At 49.6% G+C, this 18,542-nt stretch overlaps 4 protein-coding genes across 4 annotated transcripts in view; 2 read left to right on the top strand and 2 right to left on the bottom strand.

Annotated features, from left to right (window-relative positions):
• Positions 1–7,747: 7,747 nt before the first annotated feature.
• BO95DRAFT_472957 (putative GABA permease) lies at positions 7,748–10,003 on the bottom strand. The gene is made up of 9 exons (XM_025589692.1): positions 9,619–10,003; positions 9,436–9,558; positions 9,276–9,385; positions 9,105–9,226; positions 8,819–9,052; positions 8,591–8,771; positions 8,480–8,538; positions 8,363–8,421; positions 7,748–8,298 (listed from the first exon to the last, which is right to left on the bottom strand). Exons 1-9 carry the CDS (start codon positions 9,823–9,825, stop codon positions 7,825–7,827), a joined length of 1,569 nt encoding a protein of 522 aa, XP_025443057.1. The 5' UTR covers positions 9,826–10,003; the 3' UTR covers positions 7,748–7,824.
• A 2,431-nt stretch (positions 10,004–12,434) lies between these two features.
• BO95DRAFT_411932 (cytochrome P450) lies at positions 12,435–14,494 on the top strand (the record flags this gene model as incomplete). The annotated part of the gene is made up of 5 exons (XM_025584225.1): positions 12,435–12,940; positions 13,009–13,865; positions 13,932–14,042; positions 14,104–14,270; positions 14,320–14,494. The coding sequence occupies exons 1-5, from the start codon at positions 12,742–12,744 to the stop codon at positions 14,492–14,494; spliced, it is 1,509 nt and encodes a 502-aa protein (XP_025443056.1). The 5' UTR covers positions 12,435–12,741.
• A 113-nt stretch (positions 14,495–14,607) lies between these two features.
• Positions 14,608–16,396, bottom strand: BO95DRAFT_103235 (pepsin-like aspartic protease). The gene is made up of 3 exons (XM_025580328.1): positions 15,797–16,396; positions 14,854–15,729; positions 14,608–14,786 (listed from the first exon to the last, which is right to left on the bottom strand). The coding sequence occupies exons 1-3, from the start codon at positions 16,139–16,141 to the stop codon at positions 14,706–14,708; spliced, it is 1,302 nt and encodes a 433-aa protein (XP_025443055.1). The 5' UTR covers positions 16,142–16,396; the 3' UTR covers positions 14,608–14,705.
• Positions 16,397–18,079: 1,683 nt separating this feature from the next.
• Positions 18,080–18,542, top strand: part of pbs2 (mitogen-activated protein kinase kinase PBS2) — a gene marked incomplete at both ends in the record, with an annotated part of 3,132 nt that continues 2,669 nt past the window's right edge. Inside the window, one exon of the mRNA XM_025588153.1 lies at positions 18,080–18,095. Within this exon, the coding sequence (XP_025443054.1) occupies positions 18,080–18,095 (16 nt within the window). The remainder of the gene's footprint in view (positions 18,096–18,542) is intronic.

The raw sequence follows: 18,542 nt of genomic DNA, 5'->3' as shown, positions 1-18,542 counted from the left end.
GGATGGAGTGAACCTCCCTTCCACAGCGTGGCTCGCTGATGTTTACGGGTTAGTGACTGAGTTAGGCTCTGTGGTTGTCATACAGGGAGGAGGGTAACCCTAGAGGCCGGACCCGACTACACCTAGACCTAGACAAGAAGCACAAGTCAAAGCAAACCAGATACAAGAGACAGAGACAGAGACAAGTCACGGGACGGGAAGTTTGTATGTACTCCATACAATTCGATCCATTCCCAGAGCAATGGATGAGATTGTAATGACACTTCCTCACTCGCCCGAAGGGAGAAAAAGGGTCAGCCCAGGCTAGCTTTGTTCGAGGTTCCCTCCCCACTAACCCTGGTTGGGTAAAACCCCGTCGGAGATATCCGATCCTTCAACCGAGAGCACCAATAAAAGATCTCAACCCATTCTCCGCATTTGATGAGGGACCCAGCGTCGAGGTCCTGTCCCGCTGCTCCGCCAGAGAAAAGAAAAATCGACCCAAGAAAAAAAAAAGAAATTCCAAACTACGGAGTACGGACGGTCCCCCGTCAAAAGCTCGGCAACTTCTTGGCACCAAACTCGATCTGGTTCAGCCGATCACCACCATTTGACCCGTGGCGCTGTCTTTGCTTCGCTAAATAAGGACAGATTGGGTTAGCGGGCGTGGAGATTATAAGCCCCCCCCTGCCAGCTTCCAATAGCGTGGGTCGGCCAACTTTATCTCTCCTTCCCTTGGGAAAGAAGAACTTTGGGGTTGGGAAGATGGGGGGACCCGAAACATCATTTCCGACGGAAGAGAGCGAGAGCTTTCTTCAAAGTCACGGGAATGGTGGATTGGTTATTTTTTTTGATTGCGAGGAGGAGAGCTTTCGAGGAGCTATCCCAGATAGTTTAGACTCGAGATACCTTTACCTGGTTCTTGTTGTTGTTGCTTGGGGGTCAGTACAAAGGGAACAGGAGTAAAGAGAGTGATGAAGTATGAAACATCGTCATCGTCGTCATGACTCGTGAAACCTCTTTGTCTACTCTGTCTCTGCTCTCGCTTTTCGCTCGCTGTTTCTTCTTCCTTTCCTCTGTACGTACTGTAATGACATGACCAGAAACTGTACATTTCAGACTCCCAAGTATTGTCTTCGAATTTCATAATGTCATTCCAATTACTCCGATAACTTGACGGGGTTGATGTGCGTGTTGTCTGCCAGGTAACTTAAACAGTATCTAAGAAGTTCGGTTTGGTTTTCGCCCCCAAACACCAAAGGATTCAAAGGAACGACAAATCAACCCAATGCTTGGCCTAGATCCATGTCAGAACTCAGAACACTGGTGGAATTCAGGAAAGAATATCCTCTCATTGCCCCTCTACTCTTCCCCCCTGTTGTCTTCAATCCTTGTAGTCTGTGATTCTCTAGTTAGATATTTTCAGGTCGTTAGTCATAGAGTAGGTGATCCAGCACTAACTGACTAGCTTCGTACGTACTGTACACCTGGACATGGGGGTGGGCTAACTAAGGGTTATCGATGGTTTTGCAGGACCCAGCCCGCCGGGCACTTGGTCTGTTGTGTCATCTCCGTACTATGCTTCCCTCTCTCTCTCTCTCTCCCTCTCCATCCACCTCGTACAATTAATGTGTTAAAGTGGTACTACAATAGGGGCAATATCTCAGATGAACCATCTCAGTGGAGTGTGACTCACTCCCGTTTTTTTTCTCTTTTTTTGCCTTTTTTTTTCTTTTTCTTTTGCTCATGATCGATTTTGCATCGTTACTACGCGTTCTGCAGTTTGACTGTAGTTACTCCCACCTCAGCAATTTAGGCGAGTGTACAGTACTTCACCCACTTAGTAAAGACCTCGCGTAGATTGCCAGTAGTAAGATTATACGATTTGTACCGCGCTGCGGTACCACCATCACCTTCTCGAAACTCACCCTATGCCCATGCTCATGCTCATGCTCATACTCATACTCGATCTTCAGCTGCAGGATTCAAGTAAGCCAAGAGATGTCGAAACGATGGACACATGGCAATGCACCGGGGGTATTTGATCAAGGCTACTTGTTGGACGAGGGTGTATCGATGGTGAGAGGGACTGCACTGCCCACCCATCAGCTAAGTTATTACCAAATTAGTCTCAATTGTTTTGAGGATATAGATTGTAGATCTAGGATTACCTATACGGCCGATGAATGGATGGGTTCTTCTAGTTAGAGAGATAAGAAAGCCCAGAGGGAAGGTATCACAACGAACATACACTTGTCTAGCAAATCTTCCTCTTCGCAAACATATCTCTGGCTTAGTAGAGAAATGCTATTCAACCATCCAAACTTGACCCAAATGCAAGACCAATCCGCAGTACTATAGCACATATCTGGAGAGGCGGACGAAGCACAGAACCCTCCAAGCATGGCGGACATCTTTCTCTCCGCCACATCCACAGAACTACCAGTAATCAATCAAGTTTAGCTAACTATAACCATGAGCTAATATACAAGGGTTCCCCCCCCCTTCTCTCCCCCAAACTATACATAAGCTACATATAGGTGACAACCCTACAATGCGCTAAGTATGAAGCCCCCCTCCGCCCCCCGGGTCGATCAGAATTGAACTAAAACTTTTTTAATTAATGTTACATCTCAACCTCCCAGCCCCCCCCTCTCTTATTTCCCTTGGTTCCCGTCCGCCATGCCGAGGGGGAATTAGTGCATGAGATCTTGATGTCAAACAAACACAAAAAAATGGTGGACTGTGGTGTAAGCTGCAGCGTTACACGGATGATGGACATCGCTTCTTCACTGTGCTGTCCCGCTGGTTGCTAGATCGAAACACCTTGGTGTTACCTACGTTATCTTGGTTGACTAATTGCTCTAGGGGGTCGCTTGGCGTTTGCTTATGGGGGTTTGATTTTTTTTTTCTTTGCTCCATACTACCTGGTACCTAGCTAGACGTGAGGATGTATGTCTTATATCTGATGCCCTATCAGGGTTGAGGCGGGGGTTTCCGGATTGGGGTATTTTGTCTTATATCTGCATTATCTTACCCTTGATCTAAGGTTCAACGTTGGGCTTTTGTGTTATACTGTGCTGTGAATATTGATGTTGTAAGGGGAGGGGTTGTGGGTAGCTAAGATGTGCCATATTTGTTTTCTTTTGCTTTCCCCCTTTTTGTGGGTGCGGATGAAGTTGGGGGGGGGGGGGGGGGCAAATGGGGTGGTGAGTTCTAGAATCGAACGACGGCTTGGCCAATGGTTTTCAATGCTGATGCAAGAGTGAGTGGTTGACCTTGGTGGCAAAGAATGGTGTTGGAGCTGTGTTTCAGGTTAGTGAGAGGTGGCAATCAGATTGCGATTTGGATGGGGCGGAATGTGTTGAGTTGCTCGGAGTATATTCTGTTCGATGCTTGTGATTGTCGCGGTTGTTGGTGAGCTTCGAGAAGTAGATGGAGATTGTGTATACCTGGTTGTATACTCGAGGGTGTTCGATGGTTGAAGTGCTGAAGAACACACTTTGTACCGTGGACCGTACAGATCGTATGTCGATGTAGATGAGAGTGAGCTCTGGCTTGAGAGTCAAGAGCCTTACCTCGTCAGAAGATTCGTATATACTCTTGTCGTTGCAATCCCTAATTCTCATGTTCGAAGCTTTGGGGTTTTCGAAACATCCAATATATCGATTATCGCAGATACTCTCAGCACAGACATAGGTGGCCCATTGTTTGGAAGCATTTGATCATCTCGTCAGCGTTCAAACAGTCCAAGCATCAACGTCCAGCCCATTTGTGCCTCCATCAAGTAGCCTTGGATCACTTCCGATAGCCTTCCAAGCGCGCTGGAAGTGGAACATAGTGACGATATCCGATCTTGACGTAGTCTGGGATGTACCGAAAACCAGAGGTAGATGCTCTGGGGAGTCGAAAAACTCCAACTTCATCGTAGACAGTCTGATAGAACATGAAGAGTGTGTTCTCATCCGATCAGAACTTTTCCTCTCTCTTGCCTCTATTGTCCGTCCTATGGTCAATATTGTCAGCGGCATCAGCACAAACGCTGCATTCGTGCTTCTGGCTCGTCGCCCTGGGTGTCGGTACTGTACATTGAGATAATAATGCCAAAACGTTATCGGTTCTGGTCAACATTGACCCACGAGTTTTGTGTGTCTCGATCCACGAGGAAGAGGACTGGTGGTGGTAAGAAATTCGCTTGCAAGTGTTCTCGAACGAAAGGTAGAAATGTGCTCCTCGAGGGCATGGTATTCTAAAATTCTCACATGATGTGTAGTATGTGGACTCGTGCTTGGATGGAGGTACCGTCGCTGTCCCAGAGGAACGATGAACGCGGATTGATCGAATCAGGAGCAGGGGCATCGTGTTGATTGCCTATGGTATTGGAGGGCTAGATTCTCGAAGGTGGGGGTTATCTTTGCGATGAAGGAGCATGAAGGCTTTTGTGGAATTTAGCAACAACTAGTTGAACCGATCTCTCACCTTGACACTCAGTCCGAAGGCCTCAACCACGGTGCAGCGTGAGTCTAGGTGGTTGTAGACTGTTGCCGCTTCTGCTGTGGCTGTGTGATAACAGCCTGCAGGGTGATGATTTGATAGATGTACCGTCTGAACTCGCACCCGTGCTGAATAGGAGGGGACATATTCGCAGGTGAAGGATTTGGCTGTCCGCCATGATGGTCGGTACCGCTGAGCTCTCTGTGTGCGCTATGCCAATCATTCCCGGAGCTGTGGTGAAGAAATGAGCTGCAAATCGAGCATCTGTGGTGATCATGAGTACCTGGAATCTGACTCTTGGGCTGGAGAGCTGATGTTATGACTTTAGGGGATTGGCTGATCAAGGCCGGGGTGATAAACCAATGATCCAACTGCTTCAGAGAGGTCGTGAGGGAACCTCGAGAACACTCTATAGCGCGGAGAAGGCACCACTGAGGACCCGGCTAAGCTCTGCAATATGGATATCACTGCGGTGACGCATTTGCATGGTACAGTACAAGGATAGGTCAGATACATCAGACGTGGCAGCGAATGCATCCAGTTTTGAGTGACCTTGATTCAGATGCGCGTAGATAAGCATGAAAATACAGATCTGGGATTAAGTCAAAGGTGAGGTTCTTGCAGACTAACTTCTTAGACTGGTCACAAAGCATCATTACTGCCACTATGGTGGAATATAAGATCACTCGAAGTGACACGGAAAAATTTTGGAGATGTGCTAGAATTCAACAAGTGTACTCAGTTTCTCTTGTCAATTTCCTGCCTCATCAAGGCTTGCCACTCTATGTGCATCGTGGAAGTTCGTCAATCCGCTTGATACCAGGTAATGGCCACGATCGATATTCCCGATTCAATTGAACTGCCTTCCCCTTCTTGGCTTCCTAGAATCTTCTTGTAATCCGCAGGTTGTTTCGTGGTTGACGTGATAAATTCACTGGTAAGCATAGTGCTGGATGACATGACAATCGAAGACGATCGCATAGATCCTATACCACCGGTACTGCAGACACAGCCATCGATCAATCAGGTCGGCTCTTAGTATAAGTGTAGAAGTGAAGGATTAGCTCATCAGCTTATCCTCCTTTCATGGTTCTTACGCGAGTCTTCCCTCGGTGTCAACATGGTGCACTGTGGTCAGAAAGCTCGGAACGCATCGACCGTCACAGAATCATGTCAGCTCGCTGCAGAAAAAATACATTGGGTAATTATACGCCCGACGCCCAATACCTGTGACCCGCAATTCTCGAATTATCAGGATTGAGCGAACATCTTCCTTGCTGGGCCGAGGAATTCGAGACAATCATTACAGGAAGGCAGATGCTCACAGCATCCCCTGCCCACTCGAGCAGCCACACTGCAACCTATTTCCACCCCGTCATTGAGCAGCTCGTTATGATAGCACCAAAAGCGGCAGTGACGGCTGAGCTGTTGTGGTTGTAACGCACCGAAGGTGAAGCATAGATTAGGCAGCTCAAGCAAAGTATCCCAACAAGACGATAATTCACCGGCTGAAAGCACGTCATCGAGTGAAAGCATAGTCGATTGGTTCTGGTCAAGTACTCTGGATCTCAAAAGGACGTCCAAAAGCCTGTTCGTCGAGTTGGAAGGTCAGGGAGTTATAATCTCTTTGAACGTAAGAGCCAACAGATTCTTCGCCCTTTCGCCGGACTGCCCCGGAGAGCAAAGAATCCACTTAAGGGGTAAACAGACTCTGCGACCGTTTCTCAGGTTCTATAGGCATCGGCATAGCCATTTTTGCCGTCACTCATGATAGCATCGTCATTCTTCGCAAGTGGTCCGCTGAGTAACATGAAGACGACAACGAGATCCTCCGGGTCCATACAGTGCCAGTACCCTGCCCATAAGTGGCAGTTCGACGTCTGGAGTCTTGACTATGCTCGATGCTGGGTGTCTGCTTTGTTGGAGATTTGAAAGGTGTCGCTTGATTCACACAGGCCAATAAGAGCCTATGGTCGGACATCGTGCAAAGAGACTGGAATCTGGCGGTCGACTAGAAGTATGGGTGATTTCTAGTCTCAGCGAAAAGATATGATAATTCTGGTTGGAAGTCGCTGAAGAGGATCGCTCAGTGTGTAGTGTGGTATGATGATTCACACCCTGTTGGCAGCAGCGCATCCGTCAAACAAAACTCGGAACTAGTTGAAAAGCGTCTTCCCCAGGATGCTCGAGAGAGATTGGCATCGCTAGTGAGCTAGGGAGCGATATTGTGTGCTGGCTATCAGCATGTGTGGGTGTCGACGCTAGAGAGTCAGAATTAGAAACCAGACTGACTAGTTATAAATCGACCGGGATGGACAAAGGAACGGGTGGACGAGATACCTAAGTTAGTAACCGCGTCTGCCCCCAATCCTCCCAACTTACATCCACAAATCGCTTGGCTCATTCTCTCATACCCCAGGTAGCAGTAATCAGAGGTATTACACCCCCACAAGACGATAGATTTCATTTCCGCTCTCCCTTCGATGGCAGCATAGCAAACATTCTGATAGATTGGGCGGGATAACCCAATCCAGCCAATCCGGCAAACCCGGAGCAAACCGACAGGGATCTGAGCCTAGTGAGCTTTTTAGCATGAGAGACAACGGAGTAGTAGCCTTCCATCAGCCTGTCATGTATGCTTAGCAGCTGGTGAATGGAGACCTCAGGAGGGGTGACCTCCAATGCCGAGAGGATCTGGATGAGGGGGTGAATGAGATAGCCCCCTATTAGAGATGTGATCTGATCAGAAAGTGATGAGTGATGAGGAACCGCCACTTTCTCGGAGTTAATGGCTCATCCAAGAGCGGTGGAGGAAGTCACTGTAGGTCTCAATCACCTCTTTCCTAATCCGTTGGAAGGTTTGGAGACTAGGCAAAAGTACGTACTTCGACACCATTAACACAGGCATCCATAGATACTATAGATAGAGAATTGAGCCCCATCGACCTGTCATATCACATCATATCACATTATCGCCAGGCAAGATGAATACAAGGTTTGCGTGGCTGAAAACCACAGAGGCTTCGAGATGACCATTGGCAAGGTGACTAGGCGCTACTAGATCGGCGTTCAGCCATCCTTTGCTGCGGCAGTCAATGCGTGTTCTAGACCTTCAGCCTTAAAATGTCGCATGGGCTAGTGTTTAGGATAGAGAGATGTTCAAGGACAATCCGGACAAGCCAAGATGGGTGTCAAAATGAAGAGGGCGTCAGTAAGGAGACAACTGTCTGGTGCTGATAGCTAACATGAGTAGTAGCATGAGCCGAAAGATGATGGCTGGCTTAGTGTGCGCGCCACGCGCAGCCACAGAGCTGGTATCAGCGACGCGATCAGCTCGCTTTCCACCCCCGCTCAAAGCCCTCCCAGGCGCAGCGCATGCGCGTCAATCTGGGGTCCTTGGAAAGTATGCCTGCCAGCAACAAACCAAAGAACATTCACAATCACAAAGACACCGGTCAGTACCACCGAGTTATAGTTCATAGACTGCAAAGTGACAGGAAGGTGCGGGGGCATGCAGTTCAAGGCAACTTGGAAAAATAGCCAGATCACCGAGAAGATATTGCAAATATAGCCAACCCAGGAGAGATCGAAATATCGCTTTGGAAGATATGACCGACCTCGTAACAGAAGCAACCCTTGGGGAATAATGTATGTCAAATTGAGGAAGAGGACGGCGGCATTAATGGTCGAGTTGAAAGCCGTGGTGGACGCGAGGTAGAGGAGGCCGTAGATGGAGCAGAACCCGAAGGAAGCAAGCGTAGTACGCACGGGGAAGTCAAGTTTCGGGCTGATTTTGGTAAAATATTCTGGAAAGGGTGTGCCGCCCTATGGAAACGATCAGTACTCGTTGGCTTGAGACCGTGCTCGTATCCATGCTGCATGCACTTACATCGCGAGCCAGTGCCCAGGCAATCCGACCAGAGGTCACCCACTGCGGTGGTATACATGCTTCACTGGATTAGCTCTCGATCAAAGTATAGTGAGGGGAATCAGTGGCCTGTCATACAAGCATAGATTGCCCAAAGCAAAATGAGTAGACCGAGGGTGGCGTTTCGACTTCCAGTCCTGTTGATGAAGGTCAGAGCGCCCGCGAAAAAAGAACTAGTAGCAAACTGACACTTGAGAAACCAATTCGAGACTGGGAAGTGGAGAGTCTCGGATGGCTTCATAATCATGGCCAAAGTACAGAAGAACCACAATCATCGTAAGGCTGGTTACGATACCAATGACTTCTGTCATAATCATGATTTGCGGGACACGTCGCCCTGGTCGTGGTATCTCCTCAGAGATGTGTATGGCTGTTAAAGTCAACAATGATCGTAACCGTGAAAGTTGCTATTCTTACCGCCGTCTGCGGAAGCAAATGCATACATGGCATTGCTTATGGCAAGCAACCAGGCCGCACCACTGTTCCACCCGCTGTTTGCCTCATTCGATGCCACTGCAAATGACTTACCCTGTACGTGGTCGTGCATTCCTAGAGCGGTGATGAGATAAACAAGGTACCCGGCCAAGGTTAGAAAGAGCGTCAACTGCGTCACCCATGACATCTTAGTCGGTGACACAAACAGCGGGATCACTGGTAAGATTTTAGTATGACACAATCGGAGGAAACAAGTAACAGGACTTACGGGTTGAGACTGCGATTGCAAGGAAGATCAAGTAAGTACGCCATTGAGTTGCCTCATAACCCGGGATATAGTAAGACACAATCCCCTGGATTAAAATCGCGCCAAGTGAGATACCTGAGCATCTAGAAGAGTGTCAGTATAGTCCACAATCCTGACAGGCGAGCATCATACGTTGCCGACCACCAGGCTAACACTGAGAGCCAGCCCACGATGTAAGCATTATACTTTCGGGTACTCTTGGAACTGAGAATGTAACAGAAGTGGTATTGACCTCCGCTAGACTGCTGCAGAGTTAGCAATAGCTCTATGCAAGCTTGGATTTTCTCCTTACGGGGAATGCTGACGCCAATTCAGCGAGTCCCAGGGTGATGACAAGCTGAATCGCCCACCCGAGCACTAGGCAAACTATACAGCCTAGCACACCGACATAGCTCAGGTTTTGTCCAAAATTGCTCTAGTCCATCGAGGTATAGTGTCAGCAGAAGCACCATTCGGAGTACCCGAAAGTACGCACAAGATAACCGATCCATGAGTTGGTGATCGAAAACCCCAGGCCTAAAGCAGAGATCCAGTTGAACTGCCTGGGCATGACTGCCTCATGGCCATTTGCTCGAAGGACTGCATCATCCTCATCTTCAAGCGAAGTCTCTTCCACTGTGCCGTCTGTCACGTCTGCTGGCAACTGTTTGCCATGAGGGTCTTTCTCAAATGTTTGGTTCATTTCCGTAGTCTGGGCAGCTAGCAAGCTTAGAACGACGATGTGATAGTGCACAAGAAATCTTGAGCATCCCCCATCGGAGGGATACTTGTGCACTTATATCTCATCTCTTTCCTCTCGCCCTTGCTTGGACAACAAAGGGAGAAGGTTAAGCAATCACACCGTCAACGCTCCTTCCTCGTGAGATCTTGATTGACTCAGGTGTGGTTGTGCTCAAGGGAATTAGGTAAGATTAGCTAAATAATAGAATTCGCCTTCCCGTCCACCGGAATGCTCAGGATTATGTTGCACAGGCGCTTGGTAGGCGGATTCGACAGCCCTGGGTAGGCCAATCAAAACCAGCAAATTCCGCACTGAGAACGACACATTTCAGAGGCAAGGGAGTCGAGAAAATAGCAGTCCGGGCTGATCACGTCGACTAATTTCCGATGCTGTTGGATTTGTTCCCTAAAGAGGCTCGAGACCCAGCAAGGAGTGATTTTGACCACTTGAACAAATCAACGTTTCCTAGTAGGGCCATGCATATCCATTCAATCACTTCCTCGCGTGTGCTGCTAGATGCATTGAGGCGGGGTTCGAAAGGTACGATACCTCCCAGTAACATACTGGATCCTGACTGGACCGATCGTGTGTGCTTCTGGTCAAGCCATGGAAGGGAAGCGAGCGGTCTTTGGAGAAACATTGTGAATTTCACAAAGCAGGTCTTGGGTGGCTAAGCCGTCTGTCTTGGCATTGTATTGCCAGTGATAGCCTGGTCCTAACAAGGAGTCAGTTCGGATTTCTTAGTCCTTACTAGCGAACTGTACTTTTGAATCACACACCTGGTTACTCCCTTTCCCTTGGGGTCTGTCACCTGGGATTTCTGGAATATGCCCATATTTGACTCAATCGGTTGTCTTCGGAGCGAGGAAACTCTTTATTTTTTGCCGATTCATGCAGTATGTTGAAACATCATCGTTATAGGCCGCGAGACTTGCCACTTTGGCAGGGAAACAATTTTGGAGATACTCCCTATGACCCTGCCTTCAGCTTGTGTCTGGTCGATTTCCGATCAGCCGATACTACCTTCTGACCTCACGGGTACGCATTTGGATCGCCATGAGGTTGTGCAAGGATTGACTGGGTGCAGGCTTTGAGAATCAGACTGTCGGGCAGACAAAGCACATCTTGAGATATGAGCTCAGGAGAATGACATCAGACAAAAGGTAGAGATCGAATGGAAGCCTTGAGGAAGCATACACGACATGTGTTGTGCAAGCCATCTTTGTTTGATTATGACAGGGTCAGACAATGAGTATGGTACAAGATGTTTGTGAGAATGGACTTGAAACTTGATGCCCGTTGGAATTGATGAACCTAAACTAAGCTAATCTGCCCTGCTCAAACAGGAAGGAAGGTGGGGGTGCAGGTGGCCCGGAGGTCAGGTCGTGGGGTTTAGCGCTTGGGCTGCTTGTTGACGCCAATCTTTCGGCATTTAAAGTCACTTTATGCTCAGGAACCTTAAGACTGGGTACTTGCATTTCCGGAGCTACTCAGCACCCAGGAGTCTAGCTCACCTTGGTTCAAACTTTGATTCTACCTTCATCAACTAAAAACTTCACGTCAAGTACATCCTCACAGTCAATCATGTTTTCTCGGCTAAACCCTTCAAATGTCATACAGCGACAAGAATATCGCCTAACGCTCCTCAGCTGCCATTGAAGATAGATGCCTTGACCATTCAGGCTGCGGAAGATGATGACACATTGATGCGGATTAGGTGTTCCTCTTGATACTCGGCTCCAGCGAGACACAAACCCATTGCTGTCAGCCTGTCTATCAATTTGGAACTACGTCTAACGAGATGACCAACTTGTCCGAGGCGCCATTCCAAAGTCGATTTCAGTACTTCAAGCAGCACAGATCTTCCAGTGGCAAGATGTCAGGCACCCGTTCGCAGCAATTCACTTTTCTGGTAGCGGAAGCATCGCCTTGCTGGACTTGATTTGGCCTGCGGTAGTGTCTGGAGTAAATTTCTTCGCTGCTCTGTGCAGACACCTTGAAAGTTTACTTACGCTCGATAACCACAGACCTGTATATCACCAGCACGGCGCTCTTACACAACATTGGCAACCGATTGGAAATCCCACTTGTCATTAGCGTCGATTAGACCACTAAAGACACAGGCTGTTATCAACTAGTGGCAGACCCAGCTCAGCGCTAGGAGGCGAGTGGGATACCAGAAGAGTAGGTCGAGCCCGCCACGCTCCCTTGGGCATTGACCGTTATTGATCTAACCGAGGCACTAAATAAAGTAGTGACTGTCCGTTGCTCGATGAGGGTCCAGTCTCGCATCAAGAACCTATTTTACGACCGTCCACACTGCTCACTGATGCTCGAAATGGCGTACTACATGGATCAAAGGGTCTTTTCGCCTGAACACTGGGTTGAAAACGAAGGGACACAGTCGATGGTGTGAGAGTCGAGCACCGTTGATGCTATTTCCTAGGCGGTCAAGACACTGTTCATCGGCCGCCCGACCGCATTTCACCATCTCCACATTACGCACATCGCATAGCGTAGCACAGCCATCATGAGGGTTGGAAAGCACCTGTATAATATCGAGCCGCTTTGGAACAAGTGCGGGGTTTTTGCAATGCAACTTTTACCCAATCGATATGATCTCTATCGCCTGTCATGGTTCGGCGCTGCAACTCCTAGCATGAGAAGTGGCTTCTAGCCGACCTTGAGCCACTCAGCGGTCACGGATTAATGAATCTTAGCAGTCTCGGCCTTTTTAGGGGCGGGGACAGTCGTATCGAGCATGCTCGCCTCCACGTCGTTATAAAAATCTGCGGCTCTTCCCAGGTATCCTTCTTACTTCTGACCTGTTCGACATTTTGGTAGTCGGCAGTCATTGGGTGCTAGACGTTCAACAAAATGGCAACCCTGGCAGCGTTGGGTTGCGGTGTCACCCTTTACTTTATAGCGAGGAGTATATACAGACTATACTTCCATCCCTTGCGCAAGATTCCTGGTCCCAAGCTCGCTGCGATCACCCATGCCTACGAGTTCTATTATAATGTGATCAAAGGGGGGCTATTCATATGGGAGATTGAGAGGATGCATGAAGTATATGGTTGGTGATTTCGAACTCCTTAGCGGGATGAACTCTTTCTTGGAGGCAGATTTTACTAACCGAGTCAGGTCCTATCGTCCGTGTCGGTCCGAGAACAGTACATATTAGAGATCCAGATTACTATGAAGAGATCTACGCATCTAGAGCCCGTAAGCGCGAGAAAGATCCAGTCACAGTCGCCCGCTTCGGACTGGAGGGCTCTGGGTTCTCCAGCATCACCGATGAGGACCATCGCCCACGCCGTGCGCCTTTGGATAAGTTCTTCTCGAAGCAGGCAATCTCCAACATCGAGTACCTGATCCATGAAAGTCTTGACAAACTCGTACATTCTCTACGCAACGCCTACGAGTCACACAAAGTAGTTCATTTGGATGCTGGATTTGCCGCCTTGACCGCCGACGTGATCCATGTATATGCATTTGGCTTCAACCCAGGCAACCTGGATCAAGAAGGCTTCAATGCTGGTGTGCGCGACGGAATCAACGCCCTATTCCAAATGGGACATCTCACCTACTTCTTTCCGTGGATCCAAACCCTCATCGACGCGTTGCCGCTGAACGTGCTGCGCCAAGTGAGCGCACCCGCATACGCATTAGCTCGCCAGAAGAAGGATCTCTATGAGTGTGGCTTGGCAGCATTGAAAGCTAGTCATATAACCTCCAAGCTCGAAAAACCGACACTCATCGAAGCTATTGCGGGGCCCAAGGTGCCGGAACATCTCAAAACACCGCAGCGACTGATGAACGATGGCTTTGCACTGACCATTGGAGGGACAGAGACCACTGCAAGATCCCTTGCTGTCGGGATGTATCATCTGATTGATAGGCCTGAGATCTTAAGCAAGCTGCGAGAGGAGCTCAAGCAGGTGATGCCTACGCCGGATTCCCGCCCTACGTGGAACGAGCTGGAAAAGCTCCCATACATGGTAAGCATCACATTCCTCGGGATGGGTGTTGCTTGGTCGAGAGATCTAACTTTAACTCTCATCTAGGCTGGAGTGGTCAATGAGACCCTGCGCCTTTCCACAGGAATCGCTAGCTTCTCACCCCGGGTCGTTCCCACGGAGGCATTGCAATATAAAGGCCACACAATCCCACCAGGAGTAAGTCGAGCAACGATCGTATAGGCCGGGACCTCGCATACTGACAAAGGCCACAATCCAGACCCCAATTGGTCAGACGCACTACTTCATTCTCATGGATCCCAACATCTTTCCTGACCCGCATGCCTTTGAGCCGGAACGCTGGATTCGGGCCGCTGCCGCTGGAAATCGTCTGGATCGCTATCTAGTGAACTTCTCGAAAGGGAGTCGGATGTGTGTGGGCTTGAAGTGAGTTCTCCACATTTGAGTTCTCGTTCCTTTTCTAACAATCGGACAGTTTAGCCTACGCGGAGCTCTACCTTGTCATCGCAGCGCTTGTTCGGCGGTTCGAGATGGAGCTGTACGAGACGCCCCGAAGCACCATTGAACTCAAGCGTGATTTCGGGACGCCGTACCCTGAAGAGGGCCACCTGAAGGTGCAAGTGCTGGTGACTGGCCTTATTACCGAATAATTCCGGGCACATTTGTGTCTAATCAGGTTCCTGAATTCATCTTTACTAAGTATAGACAACATTATTGTGCTGTGAATGCTCTGACTCTGCGGTTACGTTTCACGAAGAGAGAGCTCATTGCCGATAATTATCACTGAAATCAATTTCTCATTATACATAAGCTTCTCATACATGATATCATTGAAATACCCATACTTTCTGTCGAATAAGATTACTCAGAGGGCACGGAAAGGTTCTGCTGCAGCTCCTTGCGTTGGACAGCTCCGAAGCGAAGGTTGCCGACATCGAAGACCTAAGACATTGGTTAGTCTATCATGCAACGGGTCGAATATAGGCATCCAGTTGCCAAGGAAACTTACGGCATAGATACCCTTCAAGAAGGTGTCTCCCAGGATGTCAAAGGTCATATCGCCACGGCTCTGGATTCCACCATAGACATATCCAGTCTTGGCTTCGGCGAAACCGAGATCCTCCTTCTGCACGACGAACTGCTTGTCGCCGACAGCAAACGAAACAACGGGAAGGTTGTCCTCTGTGGTATCGGAGGGATAGATATAACCTTGGGTCTCGTTGTCATAGTACGCGCCCGGGATAGCATCGTAAATAGCCTGGCAGGTTTCATCGTCCACCAGCGCCAGCGTTGTGCCAGTGTCAGCGATCGCCTTGTTTCCGGAGCGCGTGATCGTCTTTCCATTGACCGTGGCGGAAGTAGACTCAAACATCCAGAACCCTTCGCTGTTGTCGATAGACGTGTAGGAGATCTCCTGCCCGGACGATTGCACGGTGGCATCGTCGATGAACCCGAATGTATAGAAGGACTCGCCCTTGTCGGGCTCGTTGGCATCCCGCCACGAGCCCAGCTTGGCCGTGAACAGAGCAGACGAGTCCGGAATGTCATCCTGGGCGATCATGTTCTCGACGGGCGTCTTGACGGCCTTGGGCTGGACGGTGTTGATGCTGCCAAACGCCAACCCCAGCAGTCCGTCACCGGCACCCTGGGCGAACTCGGTCGACATCTTCTCGGCCAGCTCGACGGCTTGGTTCTTGATGGTGATGCCGCCGATGTCCACGTTGTCGGTGCCGACCGTACCCGACGCAGAGGAGCCGTCGCCGTACGAGATCTGCCACGTGTAACCATCCTCCTCTTTGAAAGTGCTCGACTTGGACGGGTCGAAGACGTTGTGGCTCTTGCCATACTCGGAAATGGTGGCAGAGGGGAGCTTAGTGGACCAGACCTATTTGATTCTTCTCAGCGATGCTGACTCCTCCGGACACATAAGGTAGATCTGGTGCTTGACTTACCCACAAGTCCGCTGAGCCGGTGTCAAAGTCCAGACTCACAGTCTGCCCAGGTGTACCAATGCTCACTTGAGCCAGGTACTCTGAATCGTTCTGCACGTCCTCGGCACTAACTTCACCGACCTGGTCAGTGCCCACCGTGCGCTTCTTCAGCGCCCGCCGCACATGTGCCTTGCCACCGATAGGCTTGTCATGGTACACCCGACCAACCTGGTGAAGGGTAGGAGCGAAGAAGTAAGGGCCTTCTTTGGTTGTATTGAAGCGGTACTTGCGCAAGAGGTGCACGTAGGACTTTGTGCCCGACCTCTTGTAGTTTAGGTTGGGGATAAGTCGGATCTTGGTAGCCATGATGGGGCAATTGGGTAAGGGGCAATTGGGTAAGTCAGTATATCTCACAATTGGAGTTTAGTCAATGTGTGTTTAATGGGAAGAAAATAGCTGGCAAGCTGAAAGGTTGGAGAGAGGAGGAAGGAAAAGGCGAGAGCAAGAGGGAAAAAGAAAGGATTTGGACCACCAGTGGTCTTTATTTATCCTTCAGCTCCTTCTCCGACACTTCAGTTCTTGCTCCAATTAACCCACCACAAGGCATCGCCCATTCCCCCTCGCACGTCATGCATTTAATCTATTCTGTTCTTCTCAGCTGAGGGCAATGGACTCCGGCTCTTCTTTCTCCTTCCCCTCACTCTCTTCTGTAGCGGGGCGAGCCGAGGCCGGTCTGTAGGGGCTAGTGAATTCAGGATAAGTGGATCTGCACGATGACGCGGTATCAGCTGCAGCTGTCAACACACAACCCATGCTGAACTGATAAGCTCTGTCAGGGTCACCCTTCAACCCAGCCAAAGGGCACTTCAGAATCCGTCAGCTCGATTGTGCTATATCATTGTCCAGGGTCCTGCAAGCGAGACCTGTCCTCAGCCCCCCAACAGCTCCCTTGGTGGTTGGCTGGCAGTTCAGCCAGCGGTCGACACGAAGTCTGATGCCATGATCTGCACATGCGGATGCTAAGTTTAGCCAAGCTGGGCTTATCATGACCCTGGGACTTATCATACGACGACCTTGATTCCTTTGCACCGATCGGCAGATGGCCTTTCCCGCGAGGTTGACGCGACCGACGGTGTCATAACTTGGATCATACGCCTCGCCCACCATCATTGGCGCAGCAAATACACACTAGCCGTATCACTAACTAGCCATGAAGTGCGATCGTCGCTTCAGAGGACAAGCTCACAGCGCCACTTGCCTCGTCGAGCCCAGCTCGGCGGCTGTTGCCTGTCGCTTCTAATGTCTGTACTTTGCACGATTGGCTCGCTTCTGTGACAAGGCCTTGTGAGGGTTGGCGATGGTGGCAGAATAGCCGGTTTTGACGGAATGCAGTGATCCAATCATCCTCCTGTCCTGTGTTGTGGACGTGATGCGATAAATGGTCATCGGGGTGTGGCTTGTGACGAGGCACTTTCGCATCACCTTCTCTTGCGAGGGCGATTGCGAGATAACATCATGACCCTGACATCTCAGTACTGAGCATCCGCTCGAAAAGTACAAGGCATCATCGGCAAGATTTTGCTATCATGGATCCACACCACTTCGGCTGGGTGGGGTGACGGACGGGCCGGGCGATCGACCCAGTAGAACCATGACCTTCGCGTCGAGTCGAGTGCTGAATGCGATCTCGTCGGTTTTATCGTCGCCTGATCCGATGCAGTATAGTGAATGCCAGACATACAGTTCACTCGCACCCATCTCTGGATTGAATATGCTGGTCCTACGTATAGTTACCAGCTCGTCGCTTCGGTGATTCGGTAGTGGTTCATGTGCCTGTTGACCGAACTTGGGCATGACTTTAGACTAACCCTGGCGATAGCACACACTCGCATTCTCTCCTCTTCAAAGCTCCTAGCTCACGAGCACCCGAGCGGCTACCTGCTTGCCACGACCACAAGCCTTGTATATACCTCAAGATCCCGTTCCGTCCTTGAGGAAGTATCCTTGCATTCAACAGATCGTGTTGAGGTGATGCCTCTCTTCTCTTCGACTCATGGACAAACTTCACACGGCCACATATTGTCGTTGGAGCGCGCTGGGCTCACTCTGGCGCGCATCGTAGCCTGCGTTGCTCGGTGCGTAGCCTAGCTTCTCAACCCGAGTACTGCACTTGGTTGACGGGGTGAATGACGTGGTCGGGTGCACAGGTTTACTATACATTAATGTACATAAGAGGCGTGCTCTACGTACGTACTTGGTCCGAAGCTCCTCTGTCACGTTTTCTAACGAGACTTCTTCGGAGCTATGGTCAAGGACACCGGTCGATAGTCTGCTTATGGATTTAGGGCGATGCCAGTGTGTCGAATCGTGTGAAGTCCTCGGGCAAGCTTCCTTCCCTTCCCCCGTGGACATTGTGTGCATGAAGTACTTGGCACAGTCTTGTTTGGATACTGTCATCGGTTCATTCAACTTCTCTGCAAGATTCCTCATGGACTCCTTGATGCTGTCCCGGCTTAAGGGGGCAAAAGACTTCTCATACGATCCAAGTATATAACAGTATTGATAGAAACTGTTTGCTTTTCGAGTCGGATGCAACCTAGGAACTATCTGTCTCGGGGAGTGCGGATCTCGAAGCTAGAGTTATTTTTACCACAAATCAATCCCCCCATCCTGTCATAATCGCCTTTGTCTAAAGCTGTATTAGTAGACTAGCTACACGTGGCTCTCTATATTGCATAAGAATTACAGACCCCTCAACAAAATAGGT

This window comes from Aspergillus brunneoviolaceus (assembly GCF_003184695.1).
Source record: "Aspergillus brunneoviolaceus CBS 621.78 unplaced genomic scaffold BO95scaffold_27, whole genome shotgun sequence".
Taxonomy (NCBI): domain Eukaryota; kingdom Fungi; phylum Ascomycota; class Eurotiomycetes; order Eurotiales; family Aspergillaceae; genus Aspergillus; species Aspergillus brunneoviolaceus.
This window is presented reverse-complemented; position numbering and strand designations above follow the sequence as displayed.

Excerpts from the sequence above, each read along its gene's own strand:
- BO95DRAFT_103235 (XM_025580328.1), bottom strand. The coding sequence starts at position 16,141 with ATGGCTACCAAGATCCGACTTATCCCCAACCTAAACTACAAGAGGTCG. Across the intron at positions 15,730-15,796 it reads CCGGCTCAGCGGACTTGTGG|GTCTGGTCCACTAAGCTCCC; the intron begins GTAAGTCAAGCA and ends AGAATCAAATAG. Across the intron at positions 14,787-14,853 it reads TCTTGAAGGGTATCTATGCC|GTCTTCGATGTCGGCAACCT; the intron begins GTAAGTTTCCTT and ends CCAATGTCTTAG.
- BO95DRAFT_472957 (XM_025589692.1), bottom strand. The coding sequence starts at position 9,825 with ATGAACCAAACATTTGAGAAAGACCCTCATGGCAAACAGTTGCCAGCA. Across the intron at positions 9,559-9,618 it reads ACTCATGGATCGGTTATCTT|AGCAATTTTGGACAAAACCT; the intron begins GTGCGTACTTTC and ends TCGATGGACTAG. Across the intron at positions 8,539-8,590 it reads CTCGAATTGGTTTCTCAAGT|GACTGGAAGTCGAAACGCCA; the intron begins GTCAGTTTGCTA and ends CTTCATCAACAG.